Source organism: Pipra filicauda, unplaced genomic scaffold (assembly GCF_003945595.2).
Source record: "Pipra filicauda isolate LSUMZ 115617 unplaced genomic scaffold, ASM394559v2 scaffold443_size986076_pilon, whole genome shotgun sequence".
Classification (NCBI taxonomy): Eukaryota; Metazoa; Chordata; class Aves; order Passeriformes; family Pipridae; genus Pipra; species Pipra filicauda.
This window is the reverse complement of record NW_024104580.1, coordinates 843,602-861,688: the sequence shown is the minus strand read 5'-3', so window position 1 is coordinate 861,688 and position 18,087 is coordinate 843,602. Positions and strand designations below refer to the sequence as shown.

The 18,087-nt window shown below is 34.6% G+C and overlaps 1 protein-coding gene across 6 annotated transcripts in view; it reads left to right on the top strand.

Annotated features, from left to right (window-relative positions):
- NBEA (neurobeachin) overlaps window positions 1-18,087 on the top strand; it is a 389,390-nt gene that overhangs the window by 108,814 nt on the left and 262,489 nt on the right. For all 6 annotated transcript variants that reach the window (XM_039385864.1, XM_039385860.1, XM_039385863.1 and 3 more), the window contains 2 exons: window positions 3,618-3,744; window positions 8,423-8,550. In XM_039385864.1, the coding sequence (XP_039241798.1) occupies window positions 3,618-3,744; window positions 8,423-8,550 (255 nt within the window). The remainder of the gene's footprint in view (window positions 1-3,617; window positions 3,745-8,422; window positions 8,551-18,087) is intronic.

Sequence of the window (18,087 nt, the reverse complement as noted above, 5' to 3'; positions counted from 1 at the left end):
CCAATTAATCCCTCCTTATTTATCAAAGAAAGAAAAGACAACTTGCTACTTAATAAATATATCGTAGATTGTGGAGGTGAATATTTTGGACAATTGCTATTTGTCAATTAAAATTATGCCATGATTTTTGGAAAGTTTTTCAGTAAAAAACTACTTAATTTAACTGTACTCATGTCTTAGCAGTAGTTGTTTATTGTGATCTATAGGAGGACTAGACGTTCTTTTTTAATTATTTATAATAGTAATAATGGAATTATCTATCATGAAGGAGCCTGTTGACCATGGAGAAATGTTTCCATTGAGAAATTAATCCTTACAAAGAGCAGCTGATATTTACTTAAAATCCTTTGAAATGTCTGGCTATGGTCTGTTTTCTTTCTAAAATAAACAAAAGCACTTGAGAGAAGAGCTCTCTTCAAGGATATCACAAGAGTTGAGATATTTGAAAATCTCCCTGGGGTTGCAGCAAATAGAGGGGGAAGCTTTTGGCATCCTTCTGCTATGTGGAGTAATATGAAGACACTTTTTTTTTCTTTCCTTTTGCAGATTGCCTTTAATACCTAGTAATAGAACTTTGATTTTTCTAAGGATAAAAAAAATCTTTAAATCTAATTATCCTAAGGCAGATGCAAGGAATGAATGCTCTGAATAATGTTATCACTTCTATGAACAGTTGCATTTGTGTAGACAATTCTGTTAATCTTGAACGGATTTCCTTTTAGGTATTCTTATGTCATGAAAAAAATATCCTATACTGGAAACCCTGTTTTCCAAATGATACTGATTAGTAGTAAGCTTTTCAGTCTTCTCACTGATGAAAGATCTGAACTGTTTTGGCTGGAGTATAGTAGTTCTTGTTTGTAAGTAATTGCATTTTAAAATCAGTCATTTTCCCCATACTTTTCTTAGTAGAGGACAGTATTGCAGATGCCATTGTACATTGACTGTGGATTAAAGGCTGCTTATTTTGGTGGATCTTATATTTTGTTGGGTTTTTTTTTAAATGCAATTGGTTTTGATTCCTGATCTATGGATTATCTTGTTTAAAGGAAAAGTATTGATTCAATAGAATTTCAGCAAGTATCAGATTTAATTAGAACTATATGTGTACTGAATTTCTTTAGTAAAGGATTTTATGAAGATTTGAATTTTTGAAGATTTGAATTTTATATTAACGTTTTACAAATGCTAAACACATTAATGACAGTTAGTAAAAGTATTATCACACTGAAAACATTCAAATATCTATTAGATTAAAGTGATCGTTTTGCCCTTTTTAATTAAGGCATGCCTATGGTAGTCAAAACAGTGAATCATGTATGTCAGTTTTTGAGATATAAGATAAAGTATCCAGATACTTTCTGGTTAATATACTTGTAGTCTATGAATTTTTTTATTTACTATGGTAAAGAAACAGAATGCATTTTTTTAGAAACACTAGATGTCCTCCCAAACCTATTTACAGTTGTTTTTACAGTATGTCACAGATATGCTAGTTATATCTATGAGGCATTTTCTGTGTTGGATTTGTGTGAAAGGTGTTTTTTTCAGTTATTCATGGATTGCAATTGGTGTTTACATTCCACCTGCCATCGCTGTCATAGTCAATGTCACTGTCACAATTTAATGAGATGTATGTTACTGAAGTCCTTTAGTTCTTTGAATGTATCTTTGGGGAGATAGGTTTTCTTCCTTCATCTCTTTATGTAAGAAACTGGCTTTATAGGTTTTAGATTGGATTTCTGTAATTCGTATCCTGATTCTCACTTCTATGTTAATCCACTAGTTCCAGCTCTGTTTGACCTTCTCTTCTGGAAGCCTAGCTGGTTAAACAACTTAGCAACTGCATTTTTAAACATCCTTAATGAAGAAAATTTTACTTTGGAAGAAAAAGGGAAGAAGCAATAAAAATATGTATTATCAATGTATATATGAATATAAATATGTAAATAATATAAATATACGCATGGGCACACACACACACACACATATATATATATATATATGAAGCCTTAATCTTTTTTAAGCTATCCTATTCCCAGTTAAGTTGCTGTGATTCTGAGGCTGGGAGAGATAGCCTACCTTATATTTTTGTGTTTCTTTCTCAGTATGTTTGGGTACATTTACAATTTGTATTTAGTCCAAGTCAGAACACCCAGTGTAAACCACAATCCACCTCCCACTCCCATTATTAAAACAACAGCCTAAATCAGTTCCTAATCTAAATCCGGAACTTCACCAGCTACTCCAGTGTCAGCAAGCCCAGCAAATCTTGCTGCATTTTGAAACTCTTTTGAATGTAAATGTTCTTAAATGAGGCAGTCAAAATTCTAATCTTTAATTATTTTGTCATTAAAAATTATCTAAAGGGAAATAAAAAAAAATAAAAATCATAATACTGCCAGAAAAATTTTCACTATTACCAGCATATGACTTCTCCTTCACTACTGGCTGACTGCTTAAACAGTGAAGAATCTATAAATTCTTTGTAGATCTCTGCAGGAAACTGAAAAAGAATATATAGCTGTGTAATGCAAAGGACAGTGTTGTGTCAACTGCTAAAACTGACCAGCAATAAGGACTTAACAATTACAATTTTTTAAAATTGCCAGAATAATGTCATTGATCTCTAAACAGGGGGTATCCGCCCCTCGTTGCTAACTTGGATAAATCTTGTTGCCTGTCAGCCTCATCTCTGGTAGCATTGCAGTCCCTCAGGCTTTGAACTCCAAGTACAAGACTGTTTGTTGCTACCTCTCGTGCAGTGATGTGTTGCAGAAGGACTGTGTAGCAGAACACAGACAGCATTTATCACAGCACTCTCACTGCTCATGGCCACTCTGAGCCTTTGCTGGTTTGCTTCAAAGAGGCTGAACTCATAGTACCGTTTCAGCAAACATGATAGATTGGCATTTAGAGTCTAAGTTTAGCCCTTAACTCTGACCCAGATCACTTAAAGTATAAATGTATGCTCTGTCTGAATCTTTTTTTCTAGGCAGCTGTTCACAACCCGTTGAAATGATACCACCACTGACTTCCCTTCTTTTAAGATCTTAAAATTCTCCTTGACTTGAGGAAGGAAACATAAAAATTGTAATTAGAGTCTTAATACACCTCAGACACTAGTTTCCCCCATTACTCCCTGAAGAGAGATACATTTTCTATCCTCTCTGCCATTTTTTAATTTGTATTTTATTTTCTGCCTGTAGTTGCAATTGGGCAGTCAAGTGTGCATATACAAATATTTTCAAAAAAAAAAATTAAAATTCTGTTCTCCACTCAAGCTCATCTTAAGTATACCTTTATTTTAGAAAGATCTTGCTTTACAGGATGATGTAAAAATGTTTTCAACTTTGGAAAGTAATTTGGGAATAATGAAAATGAGGTAAGGATTTATTTTGCCTGATTTTCAATAGCTTTTTAAGTTTATTATTTTTATAGTAGCTAAATAAGGTATTAATTAGTATGATAATTATATGGGATGGTTTTCATTATTTTATAGTAAATAACACTACTTCCTTACTTAGAAGTAGATTAATAATACAAGGACTATATTAAAGCCTCTAAAAGTTTTGTTTCTTTAGACTGAATTAAGATCTGTGTTTTTTGGGGGACAGGTGCAGTAGACTCAGGATCTTCTTCTTCCTCTTCGTCATCCAGCTTTGTGAATGGTGCTACCAGCAAAAATCTCCCAGCTGTCCAAACTGTTGCTCCAATGCCAGAGGATTCAGCTGAAAATATGAGGTACACAAGTTCTATCTTTTTATATTAATTATAATTTCTCCTCCAAAAGTAGTGTAAAAAGAAAAAAAAAGCTCACCTAATATGCGTTATTGTAGTTATATACATTGTACTATATGTAACTTTTTGTTACTAAGAATGTATATACTAAAATAACACTTCACTGAAAAGTCTGACTTGCTCAGCTGAAGAATCTAACTTATTCAAACTGTGCCAGACACTAAAACTTCATTAAAAGTAATTTTCCAGTTAACTGGCTTTTTACTTTGTACGGTGAGGATAGTATGAATTGGAACATGTGAGCACAATTTGATAATGGAGTACTAGCAATTGGAAGGAGAGACTCAACCTCTTCTGATCAAGTGAAAGCCTTAGTTAAACTGGAGAGGACAAAGCCAGACCTGTGTTTGTGCAGCTAACTAAATGATGCACCAAATCTGAGTTGGTTTGGCAAGAGACTCATGCTGTGGAGTAGCTAATACCTCTCTTACACTGACTGGCAGCCAGGAAAATGCCTTCTGAAATTCCTACTAAACATCTGGTATAATAGGTTATTGCTGTCTACAAGTATTCAGTTTTGCTGCAGCACACTCCAAAGACAAATTTTGTACCTTTTCAAGGGGCACACATAAAGCTGACACAGGATATACTAAGGAGTGGCCGAGTGTCCCTCAGTTGGCTGGCCACTCCAAGGTATGTTTTTAAGAATTTTGGAGTGGAGAGAGCAAACTAGCTGTTTATTAGCTGTTCATGAGGTAACAAGCTTAGAAGCTCATGAACAAGAGATTTCATTCCCAAATGAACTAGAAATTAAATACCTAAATCAAGGGTCCTCTGTAACTGTTGCCGTGAAATTTTGATGCTGAAAAAATCTCCAGAGCAGTTAATTAGGGGTGAGATAAGAAAGGGTTTATTTTGCCAAGGCTAAGATGTTACAAGACGCGCGCCGGCCGTGCCTGAGAAGTTACATTTTATAATATCATCCATCCAATCCCAGATGTGTCCACCCTGTGGCCTTTACTCTGGTCCACCCTGGATCCACCCTCTGAAAATGGGTCTGGGGTGTATTTCGGGACCCCCTGTTCATCCCATCTTTGTCTTCATCAGAGCACAAAGGGTACATAGTTACCTAATTCTTGACCGTATTCTGTGGTTTAGGCCCTGATATGCTGTTCTGCCAACAATCTAGGCCTTGCCTTGACAAGAGACTAAACATTTCTGCTGTGTTCAGGAGTAGGATTGATATAGGGAGCATAGAATGGGGTAAGAGGGTTAAGGAATGTGTAAACAAGGGTGCTGGAGAAAGGGAAAGGGACAAGGGACAAAAGGAGGGGGGTTGCTGCTTTTAAAACCTACTTATAAAACTTATAAGGCTTACCAATATTAGAAAAATAAAAAAACCATTAGGGGCTTAAGGCATCATAACCCATACAAAAATGTCAGTGCTTCAGTGATTTAAAACACAGTGACAAAAAATGCCTTTTTTCTTTGCTGGTCCTATCTGAAGGGTCAGGTGAGTGGTGCAGGTGGAATCACAGCAATGGGTGCAGACACAAGTTAAAGGCAGAAGGACTGTTGGCTCCATTGCAAAAGAATGCAAATGTTCAAGGAGAGAATGACCATTTGTATGATGTTATTTATTGCTTGACAGTTTTATGAGGCAAGTTAATAAAATTGTGGTGCAATTAAACCACTCCTTTTTGCTTCTTGTCTTCATATGCTAGGACAATGCTTCTCTGAGGGTGAAATCTTTTTTAAAATTCAGATATGCATATTAAAATTAAATTGGTAAAATAAATAGGTGTGTTAAATTTCAGTTGGATCATTAATTAGTTTCTTTTTCAGTTATTTTAAACAATTAAATGTTCTTGTTTTTTCACAGACATTTTTAAAGTTTTTGTCCTGGAATCAAAGAAAAACTTGAGTTGTACAATCTGGAACACAAATTTTGAATTCAGAATTTGAACGCAGAAGTAGTTGTACTCTGAGTAGTAACTTAAATTAGTGACTGACATGTAAATAACTTAAAATCTAATCAACCCAAGGAATGTCTTTTGGGTTTATTTTCCTTTCCTCTGACCACACCCCCAGCCCCACCCCTTCTGCCTAAGAAACAACTTAACCTTTATTTTGATAATATATTATTTTTTGTAATGTCATATGAATTCATTGTGCTTTAGCTTTTATGAGATTAAAAGTCAGACTCGTTTGTGGGGACAGAGAGCATGAAGTGAAAGCTAAGTTATCTAAGCCTTCCTTTATAGCAATTGCATAAGAACAGAGCTGATTATTGCTGTAGACTGAGCAAAGGGAGGAGGAGAATGAGGTTGGATTTTAGTCTTGGTTTGGAGATAGAGGTTTGGCTTGGAATGAGGTTGGGAAGGTATCATGCTTGCGACTGGGACAGTTTATGCCCTCACCTCTCTTTGTACTTCCTTGTGATCAATTCAAGGAGTAGGTTGTAAGAATTGTCCGTAGGAGTCTTTTTGTTCACAGTTTTAAGAGTGTTTCTTTTAATCTGATGTTGCTGCTGTGGTCTTTCAATCTTTTCTGACAAAGTTTATCACCTTTCTATGTATAAATTCTATTGTTTATATATATAAATTATGAATGTATACTATATATATTATACATATAATATAATAATGTATATAATATATATTATATATATTTTTATATAGCTTATTTTCAGATGTGTGTTGCCTTTAATCTGCAAATTAAATAATCTTGAATTTGGAAGCTATCAAGAGTTTATTTGCCTTGAATGTCCAGAAATGGAGAGGAAAAACCAAAATATTATTTCTTTACAGAAACCCCTTAAAATCTCTTAGTTCATACATGAAATATAGTTACATTAATCTCCATAGGGATTCCCTTATGATTGCAGTATACTTTATAAGGTATAATAAAAGTTAGAAATGGCTGTAGAATCAGCTGAGTCTCACTCCTTTGTATGTATGAGTACAGGAAAAGTAGTGGATGGGCCACCTGCTTCCCTGAAAAATTTTTTTGGATATCTGTGTAAATTTATGTCTTCATTTTTGTTTGTTCTTTTTGGAACTGTAGGACCAGAACTCTAGTCAGTTTTCAACAGTAAAATGCACCAAGGAAAAGCATTTTTTTCTTCTTTCTCTATTTAAATATCAATTTCTGTCCTTTGATATGCATTTTTTAAAGTACTAACCTTTGATCTCATTTTTTCACAGAATATTATTCCAAATTGACCATTAATGTGCCCACTGTAAACAAAATCCATCGGCTACCCATTTGCTAATAAGGTGTTTATTAGTAGCTCATCCAAGGTGTTGAGTAATAGCATATCCACACCTCCAATATTACTTGATTCTTAAATAAAAATTAATATTAATTTAAAAACATTGGAATTTGAATTTTTTTCAGCTTTGTCACTAGAGGCTTTACCACAGTGAAATTTACTTCAAATAGTCTTTTAAAACAAAGGCTGGTGATATGAATCCATCCTTTAGGGTATTAGAAAATCAATATCTGAATTTCAAATCAAACCACAGCACACTAAAAGAAAATAAGCTATAGGAGTTCAGTAAAGTAATTTTATGCTAATGAAGGAAAACTTCCAATGCGTTTATAATGTCAGCTTTCTTTTTAAATGTAGGGATCTTCACGTGATCTGAATTAAAATGTCTACATTTATTTAGTGTTTATAGATAGTAGATAAAGTATAAAATTTAAATGTCAGTAATCATTCTCTTAGATTCTGTCAATAAATGTTACTTCTTCCTATAACTGCATTTTTAAATGCCAGTATTTTGGTGCCATAATGCAAACACAATGAAATCCCAGAAATCTTAAAAAGAACAGCAAAAATTCTTAGTAGACTAGGATATGTATGTAATTTCATTTCCATTTTAAAGTAATAGTTTATTTCCTTAAGATAACACCTCAGGTTTTTAACCTTGGCATAAGAGTTCCAGAGGGCAAAAGTGTTACACTCTGTCAAGTTTAAAAGGGAAGAAAGACCCTTAAACAGTACAACCCTTAGCACGCTGATGTTCTCATACTTTTTGCTAGGTTTGTATTCCCAGACAAAGAAATATTTTTTCTGGTATTTAAGAAGCAAACAGATGTCACAACAAAAGGAGAAATTAAGGACCATACCGTGCTTCAAAGAGTCTCATCAGGCAGAGAAATATAAATGCCAAGGCAAAGCGATCATTTTCCCTCAAAGTTGAAGAAAAGTATATTGGTTCTCTTGATATCTGCTAGAATACTTTCTCAGATACTTCCTTGCAATACTAAATGAACAAAAAAGCAAATTGCTTGTGATTGTTTTGGGTGAATAAAAGAGCTCTCTTTTCAAGCCTTCAAATGTATATAAAATTATGAGATGTGGATAAGCTGAGATAGGTGAAATAGACTTAATTTGAATATCTGGCATTCTTATCATGTTTGAAAATGAGAGTAAAAATTTTACTTGTTCTGGAGTACTCTGCAAATGCTGTAGAATTTATGAGGGTAACACACTGCTGACATGGCATTTTCATTTACTTAAAGCCATTTAAAAACTGTAACGTTTAAACAAATTATGATCATCCTCTTTTCTGAAGAAGCTTACAGCAACTTTTAAAAACAGGTATGATTTGAAATAATTTTTTAACTTCTATTATGAAATATTCTTCTAATAATGGTCTCTGTTTTTTCACAGTATCACTGCAAAGCTTGAAAGAGCCTTAGAAAAAGTGGCCCCTCTCCTGCGAGAAATTTTTGTTGATTTTGCCCCTTTCCTGTCCCGAACATTGTTGGGCAGTCATGGACAAGAGCTATTGATTGAAGGTAGTGTTTCTGTTATAAGATTATATTATTTTAACTATTAGTCTTCTGATATGAACAATTTTTCAGTTTCACTAGACTTTATGTAACTATTTTTGATAAATAATCGGTTCTTAGTATGTTGTGATTTCAATTCCTTGCATTTCATTTCATTCAAAGAAATTAAAAGTGATGATTTTGGAACCCCTTTTTCCTTGAGATTGCTCTGTAAAGACACATCCTGTAGCTTAGAATGCAAAAACCTCTCTATAGTTTGCCTTTCCCTCTTCAGAATAATTCAGTGCTTCAGCCTGACTTTGAGAAAATACTGAAAAATACAATTAAAAAGTATAATCAATTCTGTTAGGAGAAAGTAAAAGGAAGACCCTGCTCCATCATTATTGGTGAATGTATCTGTATTTGGTAGGGATGTTAGTTCCTGAGGTAGGTTTGTTTGATTCACACAGACAGATAAAGAGTTGTCCCTAGAGGGGAATAAAAATTGAAGACTTTTAAAGAAAAGTATCCTTGAACACCTTCAAGGATTTTTTTAGGGCTTTTATTTGTTGTCTTTAATACTTCTAGTTAGAAAATTTGCCTCATAAATGAAGCAGCAAGTAATGCAGAAATTATGCAGAAAGTCCAAATATGGAAATCTCATGCAGAAAGTAATGAATCACTACTAATGCAGTTAAAACAGTGAAGGCAGAATTTGAATGAGCATACACTGCTCCCACATCGTATATTCAGAGGAATATATTCTGCCAAGTAAACTTTTTCCTTCCAGGATTGTTCCTACACACAGTAGTGCTGTTTATTGAGAGAAAAAGTCTCATTAAGGCAAGGTTTATAATATGTGAAGATCTACACAGAAGAAAATAAAGCTTTGTGTTCAAATTCCAAAACCCTTTCTATTATTCATATGTTTTATGTAAACATTAGTGTACAGTTTTTCTATGGACTCAGTTGTTACTCCTCACAATGTTGGCCTTTGTTACTAGAAATATTTGCAGCTTGTAACTGAAATCTTCTAAAGAGCCTTTTCTTTTTTTGTCTTCTTATTGTTTAATAACACTATTATTTAATAATACCAAGGAATGGTGTAGTAATTCACAGAAGTTTCAGGTATTTTATACTGTTAATTTTATAGCTGTGAGTAAGTTGCACTTCTCACTTAATGACACCTGAAGTTAATGGTCTGAGATGCACATTGGGATGACTGTAAGATATTTGATGGATTACATTCTTAAATCTCTTTGTGAAGTTGGTTGCATTATCCTTGCATTATCCTTTTCCATTTGGCAATTGATTAATGGTACTATAGTTTTTATACAATACAACTAAAATTGTCTTGGTCTCACCTGAGTTTATTTATAGATTAAAAAAATTCTTCATCAGTGCTGTTCTAATTTTGTCTTTTGGTCAGATTCATAGCATGAACAAGGCTACAACAGTTCCCAGGATATAACAAAGAATGAAAAGCTAGAGGCCACAGGAACCTCACAACTGTACAGCAGTATTTTATCTCACTGCCTATCCAGAGAAAACATGTTACGTTGGCTGTAGCATGCTTCTGATAACCACTTGGAGTGCCATTCCAGATTTTGCCCCATCTATGACTCAGCCTCCCAGTTTGGTCTCGGAAAACACTGTTTACAAACCAAACACCAAGTTCCAAAACAAGTAGTGTCCTCTGCATCACGTTTCCTTAATGTTATATCTAACCTTCTTTTCAATCATCTCTCTCATTCCTTATTTGTAAAAACTAGTCCTTTCTTCCAAGATATTGAAATAATAATCTGTATAGAAAAAAATCTAAGCACATCATAGATTTTTACATTGTAGGACTTGAGTTTCTGTTTACTCCCTATGAAATAGTTTTGCTTTTTTACTTCGTAGCAAAGAATTCATAGAGATGCTTTTTTAGTCATTGTATACTTCTCAAATTTTCTTTCTTCATTGCCTGTATGAGACCCTTGATCTCAACTGAACTGAATTTAAAAGAGAATTCTAAATTCTCTCCTAGTCTGATACCTGATTTACTTTGAGAAATTTCCTGTCATTGCTTACTGAAAGCCAGTGGTGGTCCTTGAAGTACTTGAAAGTGCTCTCCAGGTAATGACTCTACAAAACAGGTTTTAAGTGACGTTATTCAAAATACGTGAGTACATTGAAATCCTGTGGGGCTTTGATAATTGAAATTTGTTTTTTTTACTGGCAAGCAGTAATTAGCGTGACAGTTTTATATGAAATAGTTTAATTTGTTGCTTTATATGTAAAGATTTTAGTTATAACAGTCAAAAAGGAGCAAATAAACTTTATATAATTAAGTCTTAAGGCACTGTCTGTTTTTCAAATTGATCACTATTAAAAAAGTAACTATCTGTTGTGTTCTCTGAAGCATGTCCTTTTTTTCTGATTATTCAAGCTCGACACATAGTAATACCTTCCCTCCTTTGCTGTTTTTCAAAACCTCATTATGGTATGAAGTCTTTCCTATCAGATTTTGTTAAAATCTTAACACTGTCAGGCATCCTCAATGGCATCTGCTTTTTCCTGAAGCCCTCTCTAGTGCTCTTGTGCATGTGTGTGTAAGAAATACTAAATAATTTTCAGAATTGGTAAGAATATCCACACTTTTGTAGCTGAGGTTTTGCACACTGGAGAGCACAAAATAAAATGGAACAGAGAACAAAATTAATTTTAATTCTTCTAAAACAGGTTAATTATGCAAACTTTCCAGAACATCTGATGCTTTAAGATAGGTATTGTTAATATATTTTTGGAAATGTGTGTATAACTTAGTTATGATTTCACCTTTTTGTAGTAGTTCAGCTGCGTCAAACTTTTGGTGAAAAATCTTGCAGTCATATCCTGCCACTTCATCTTCCTTTAGCTTGTATCATCATTCTGTGCCATGGAAGACTGGCTGATTTATTGTTTGAGTAAATTATACTTGATATCTAAGTGGCTTCTTAAGCTTTGATTAGAATTGAAATGAATAGGCTGTAATGATCTGGTTAGTCTAGACCAAAAACTAAGACCACTCATACTCAAAATTGTTAATTTTTCTTGTTTGTTCATGTAAATTCCCAAATGTGACTGGTAGCAGAGGAACCCTATCAAGTAGTAATCTGACATGGCAGAATATATTTATTGGTAAATATATAGATGAGGAGTCATATATTTACTTACTAAAATGACTAAATTACTAATTACTAAAATAGTTACTTGCTCCTTTTTCCAAAACCAGTTCTTTCTCCAAATGTATCACACTCAACTGAATTTCAAATGTTTCATCAAGTTCTGAGAATATTTTTAAAGTGGAAAATATCCTCAACGATGGGTTAAAAAGGACTGATTTGCAATTGAATGCAAATAGCTTCAAACAGAGTGTACCAGAACCAGCCCAACACTGCTGTGGTTCATCAACTGAGGTTCTTTCAATGCCTCAGAGAACAGAAGTTGCAAAGGTTAAAATCGTCCATATAGAAACTAATTGGAAACAAACATGCAATATGTGTAGGTCACATATTTGAGCTTAGCAGTGCTCATTGTGGAGTTCCATTTAACACTTGCACAGATATGTTTTCACTAACTCTGGTTTCCATATGGTCTGCAAATTCCCTCCATGTAAAGTGCATTACAACATTCTAGCTTTTAGGCGAAAATGTTACAGGCAAATGTAATCTGATCTGTAGACTAAAGAAAAGCTATATCCTCTTCTTGTCAAGCACAGATGGGTAAAAATATTTTCACTACAGCTATTCTTGGAGTGTCTTGAACTGTAAGAATAGGTCCACGATTGAAACATAGTCACATCGAATGCTTTCCCTTCTCTTTAGTAAGATACCAAACAAACATCACCAATGCTTTTATTTTCCTATGTCATTAGCTGGGTAGCCAGGTAGCCCTTCTCCAAAAGAGGTCTTACAAATTCTTTGGCTTACATTTGATATGTTTCTAATACACGCACAGTTCAAATCAAATGAAACAGGGAATGGTTTTGCACTGATAGGAGCAGAATCTGTTTCTCCTCATTAACTCACCACATGGCCCTGTGAAAATATTCAGTAGAAGTGATGATGGACTAGCTTTGAATGTTGTTTGACAGGAGGCTTCTTGAAACAATTGAAAAATTGCCCAAAACATTCCTTTTGAAACCACGGATAGAACTTGAGTGCTAAATGACACTACTTTAAAAGACAAGTGTGACATCACTGTAGCATCTACCAATATTGTGATTAGTTTCTTATTTCCTTGAACAATACTGAGTTTTGCATTAGGAAAACCAGGGCAACCATTTTCCTAAGATACTGTGGTAATCTGGAAATATCCCTTATACTTTCAGGAACAATTACTTTTTTGATGCTTAACATGGCCCTTGGTTTCTCTAAGAAACTTTTCAGAACCTTTGTATTGTGCTCAGGAGCACAGCTGCTATAACGTAGGGAAATGCATGCTTTTGCAGAACTTTTTTTCTCCTGTACATATGATTCTCTCATTCTTTTATCTCAGTCTGCCACATCCAAAATATTTTTGTTTGTGTGTCCAGGCATGCTTTCTCTCAACTAATTAGACTCATAGTAATTGCTCTACCAGTCTGCAGCACAGCATGTAGCCAACATTCTGAACAAAAGAAATAAATTAATAAATATTAGCAAGTAAGAGGGGAAAGGAATAAATAAATAATGTTATGATTTTAAAATTTGTATTAGCTGGAATTAAGAGCATGCAAATGAAACCTTAAGCTATTCATATTGCTGAAATTTCTATAACCAACTTTTTGATCCTATTTTGCTATTTTTATTAACAGTCTTTATTACTGTGCAGAATTGTTACTGGCAAAACTAAGTGCTTAGATGGAGATATACAAAATGAGAAGCAAAGGCATTCCATTGGAGACATATGTCAAAAAAGCCAGATTTCAACACACTCAGAGGCTGAGTCCAGTTCTTAGGAGCAAAGAACATAGACTATACCTGCAGGGTAGGAGCTGATAGACAAAATCACTCAAACAATGTACGGATTATCAAAATAATTGGGATAATTGGGATACTTGGCTTCCTTAGCTCAGTGCGGAGGCAACAAAGATTTGTACAATGCCTAAGATGAAGAGGTGATTTCATTTCTGTGCACAACTTCAGTAAAACTCCTACTATCTGGTTCTGTAGTCAGCACTTCAAGAGTGATACATACACATTGCAGAGAGAACAAAAGAGAAGGGCACAAGAGTGATTGATGGAAGGGAGATAAAATCCGCAAAGTACAATGTAAAGAGTTTGATTTGTTCAATATACCAAAGAGAAGAGATAAAAAGAAGTTAAATACTACAGGATGTCTTAGCCTTTCTACCAACAGAATGCCTAATGAGGGTAAATATAATGGAAAACTTCAATAGGGCTTACCCTCAAGTGTTGTGATCAATGTTACTTGTAGTCTTTATGATGTTTTAAACATTCTTTCTAAATGGAGTCTTCAAGCCGGCTTCTCAAGAGGAAAAATGTCATGTGTTTGCAGGATGGTTTTGAACTTCTTTGTGGGTTTGGAGCCTGTGAACCCCCATTTCCTCTGTGCCATATCCTGCAAGGAATGATAGACTGCATTAACCCTAATTTGCCTTAACATTGCCATCACTGCATCTGTTCACATGGTCATAGACAGGTGTACGTCAGTGCCAGCTAGCCACCTGCAGAAATCAATAAAAAGAGTGGGTTTTTTTCCTTGTTCTGCAGTTGACTGCATCTCAACTGTAGATGCAGTTGGGAATATATCATCTTCCCTTGAGGCATCAAAGATGGCCAGTGTTGATCACATTGAGTGAGGAGGATCAGCCTTTAACTCCCTTGATAACTTTTCAACGTGTTGACCCGTTTCAGCCAGTTTAACAGAGGTTGCTTAAAAGATGCGATTTTTACACAGTACTCACAAATAAAAATATCTGTTTAAAGAAAAGGTACCCTGTAATTTCTTGGGTGAGGCAATAGTTACATGTGTGTTTCTTAATCAGATTCAGTATTTGCTCTGCACTATTGTTTGGGGTATGCCATCAACATTTAGTGAAGAAATGGAAAACTGAATAGTAACTTAAAAAAATCTCATCCAATTTATTTGCAGCTGTGTAATATACTGTATTGGTACAATACTATGGGTATTGCAGCATAAGGAACAGGAAAGCAATTGATAATGGGAGACTGAGAGAGTGGTAGAACTCAACCCTATTAGACAGCAGAGAATCCCTTTTAGAAATCAAGGTGAATGTTAAAACTCTGCGGAGAGGTCAGGCTAATGTCATTTTCTATGTGTGTCTCCCTGGACATGATTACTCTGTTAAATCAGGATAAGGAATCTCATGGAGTCGGGAACTCTGAATTTGTTTTCAAGGCTAAGGAGTTCATAATGTATTTCTTCTCTGCCCTGCCACATCCCAGTCTTTCTACAAGTAATTGGCAAGATTAGGTTTTTTTCATGAGGAAAACAATGGGTCGTTTTGAAACAGGGCATGAAATCCTCCAATGGATATAATTTAAAATACTGCTGCTGATTGAAATCCTGCCCACACATGTTGTAATCCATTCATAAACAGGAAAAAATGTTAATGAATTTCAAACTGCGATTTATAACCATGTCAGAAATTTGTTGTAAGAAATTCTCTCTCTATGATTGGTATGATTTGCTCATAGTATCTTAATGACAGGCTCCACAGTGTGCTCATGTTTCTGCACACACTTTGGAACTGCTCATGGGTTTTACTAAAAGTATCAATCAGTCAGATACACATAGAGACAGAAAACAACACTAGTTTTCCAAAAGTCTGTATGATAGGAACAAAGAAATGCTGAAGTGTTAAGTGGATATTCAAATCTGCCTATTTATCTACACATGCTTCAGCACAGTCAAGGTTCAAAGCTTTGCGTCTTCCATGGTTTTTCAGAGTATGCTAGTAGTGACAAGACAGATGCCAATTCAGAGGAGAACTGAAGAGCAGGTGCCAAAAAAGAAGTCTCTGTTATTTATCCACATTGAAATCTTCAAACTATAATGACCCCAACACCAGTTACAGAACATTTTTCTTTCACACAGTATTCCTTTATGACACCTTTAAAGGGATATCATTGCAAACGCCAGAAAGAGGATACACATACATTTGATTTTGAAGATTTAACTCTTGATTTACTGAAGTTCCTGTGTGCAGAAGTATGTTCTGAACAGATGTTTAACATGGCAGGAAACATTATAGTTCAGAGATCCAGATAGCAACTAGGAAATGCGTAGCATCTGGCACCTTTTTGAAAGTAAACCTGCCAATAATTAATTACACATATGAGCCACTCGATCCCTGTCTAATGAGTTGGACACTTACTAAGATGTATTAGACTATGGAACAGAGGTTAACTGCTCATGCCCTCTCCTCTGTCTTTGACTTGTGTGGTCCCAGTGTAACTTAAGAGTAGAAATTGCTGGCACTCAGATTATATGTTGTTGATTATATTATCATTATTACATTGATTAATAATCAAGATATCTTTACAAGCCAAAACTTACGGTGTTCCCATTAAACAGAAATTGGTGTTGTTCTTTTGCATTGCCAATGAAGAAAAATAATTACTGAAAATGTGAGACTAATTGGAAAGTTCAGTTAGGAGAGTGCAGCTCTCTCCTATATTTTTATTATATAAAAATAATAATAAATAAATGAACTTAGGAAAGCAAAAGCTGGTAACTGTAAAGTAGTCAGTTTGCTGGAAAGAAGCTCTAAAAGTCATCCTTGAAAATATAGAATCCACTAGATGTTTGAAGTTATTATATAACCGTTGAAAGTGCTACTATAAAAATTTTATTATTAGAAACCAAAGAGTGCCAATTGCTGTTCTTTTAAAGCACATAAGAAAATACAAAAATACTAGAGCCTTTAAAGAGCAAGAAAAGGAGTTAGTTGTGATCCTTGTGTCCCACTTACCTTCAGCAGTATTAACCACTTTCTCACAAGTTTCTTTTTCAAACTAGTAGCCTGTATTCCAGTTTCAAGACATAAGGCCTGGAAAAGACTGGTCTTTTTGCCTTAGAACTCTAGAATACCCTCTCTGATGTCTTCATAGTCCATCTTTGTTGTAATACCATCCAGGTCAGGTGTCCTTCTGTCTTTCTTCTTCTTCTAACTTTCAGCTTTACTGGAAAGTAATTTTCTTTTTAGTAAGTTTTCCTACCACAACAATAAAAAAAGGTAGACCTATTTAAAGTTATTTTGAGGAAATAATTTTTAAAAGATTCTGGAGAAAGTTCTTAACATGTACAGGCACTACTGTAACACAACCTGTAGGTGGACTCATCATATCAGGTATACAGCAGTGCTGTATGGTAACACTGGACTAAGTTGTAAAATTTATTTTTTTTGAGAACAGCCACCTTTTCCGCCCTTATTACTTTCTCCTCCACTGTCCAGGTCCAAAGAAAAACGAGGTGGTATGCCAAAAAGGTATTCAGTATCTACAGGATGTTCATGCTGAGACTGAAGCTCCCCACAGGCAGAGGTTCTCTGGTTCTTATTCCACTTAATTCATCATTCAGAACTCAGCAGGGGACTCTGCCTGATTTTGGACTTGAAACAGTTAGGCTGGTGTTTGCCCCACCCCTTGTCCTCTAAAGGCTTAAAAGTGGAATCAATCTCCTTTATTATACCGGGAATATTTTCCAGAGAACTACCTAGCTGTGATAATCTATAGAGTGCAAATGACATCTCTGTATCATGTTTTGCCCTGAAAGATGTATTTCTCATGAATAGTCTAATGATCTTTCTCCATGCAGCCTGAGCTCTATGTACAGGTTATTTACAAAATTCATCTCACTGGGGCTGGTCACAGTTTTTCCTTCTATATTCCTTAACTCTGTGTCTACTTATCACCTGTTCTTATGATGCAGAAAGAAACATTTTAATTAGTGACAAATTTTTCAAGGGTTAGAAAAGGAATATTGCACACAAACTCTGGACTTAACTTGAGAAACTGCACTTGAATCTTAAAAAAATATTTGTTTATAGAGCCCTTTTTGATAGGAAAAAAATGTTAATTATAACATAAATGTTAACGAACCATCAAGCTTGATTTATCTATATATTAACAGACTCCGTTCAAGCCTGGGATTGTTTTTGCAAGAACTAAGATACTATATCTTTACTGTGTTCAGCGTAGCTTTATGTTAAATTTTATGTCCCTCAAAAAAAACCTCTCCAACCTGCTAAACATCTATTCTCTTATATCTTATTTTTGTTTGATGGTGTATGGGGTTTTATGATTTGGTCTCTTTATACTTGTTGTCTGAAAATTTTCTTGCAATGAGAAACCCTCATGCTGAAAGAACTTGTCAGACAACAGAGACAGTTGTGATATGTCAAATTAAGACGGCAAAGTGATGTCAAAGCAGGTCTAGGGAGAGTCCATAACAATGTTACTGTCAAGTAAATAAAGAAAACTGAAACATGAGAAATACAAGTTATTTCAAGAGATCTATGACTGTGGTATGTTTCTTTGTTTTGAGAGACACTGTTTCAGAATGATTACCATT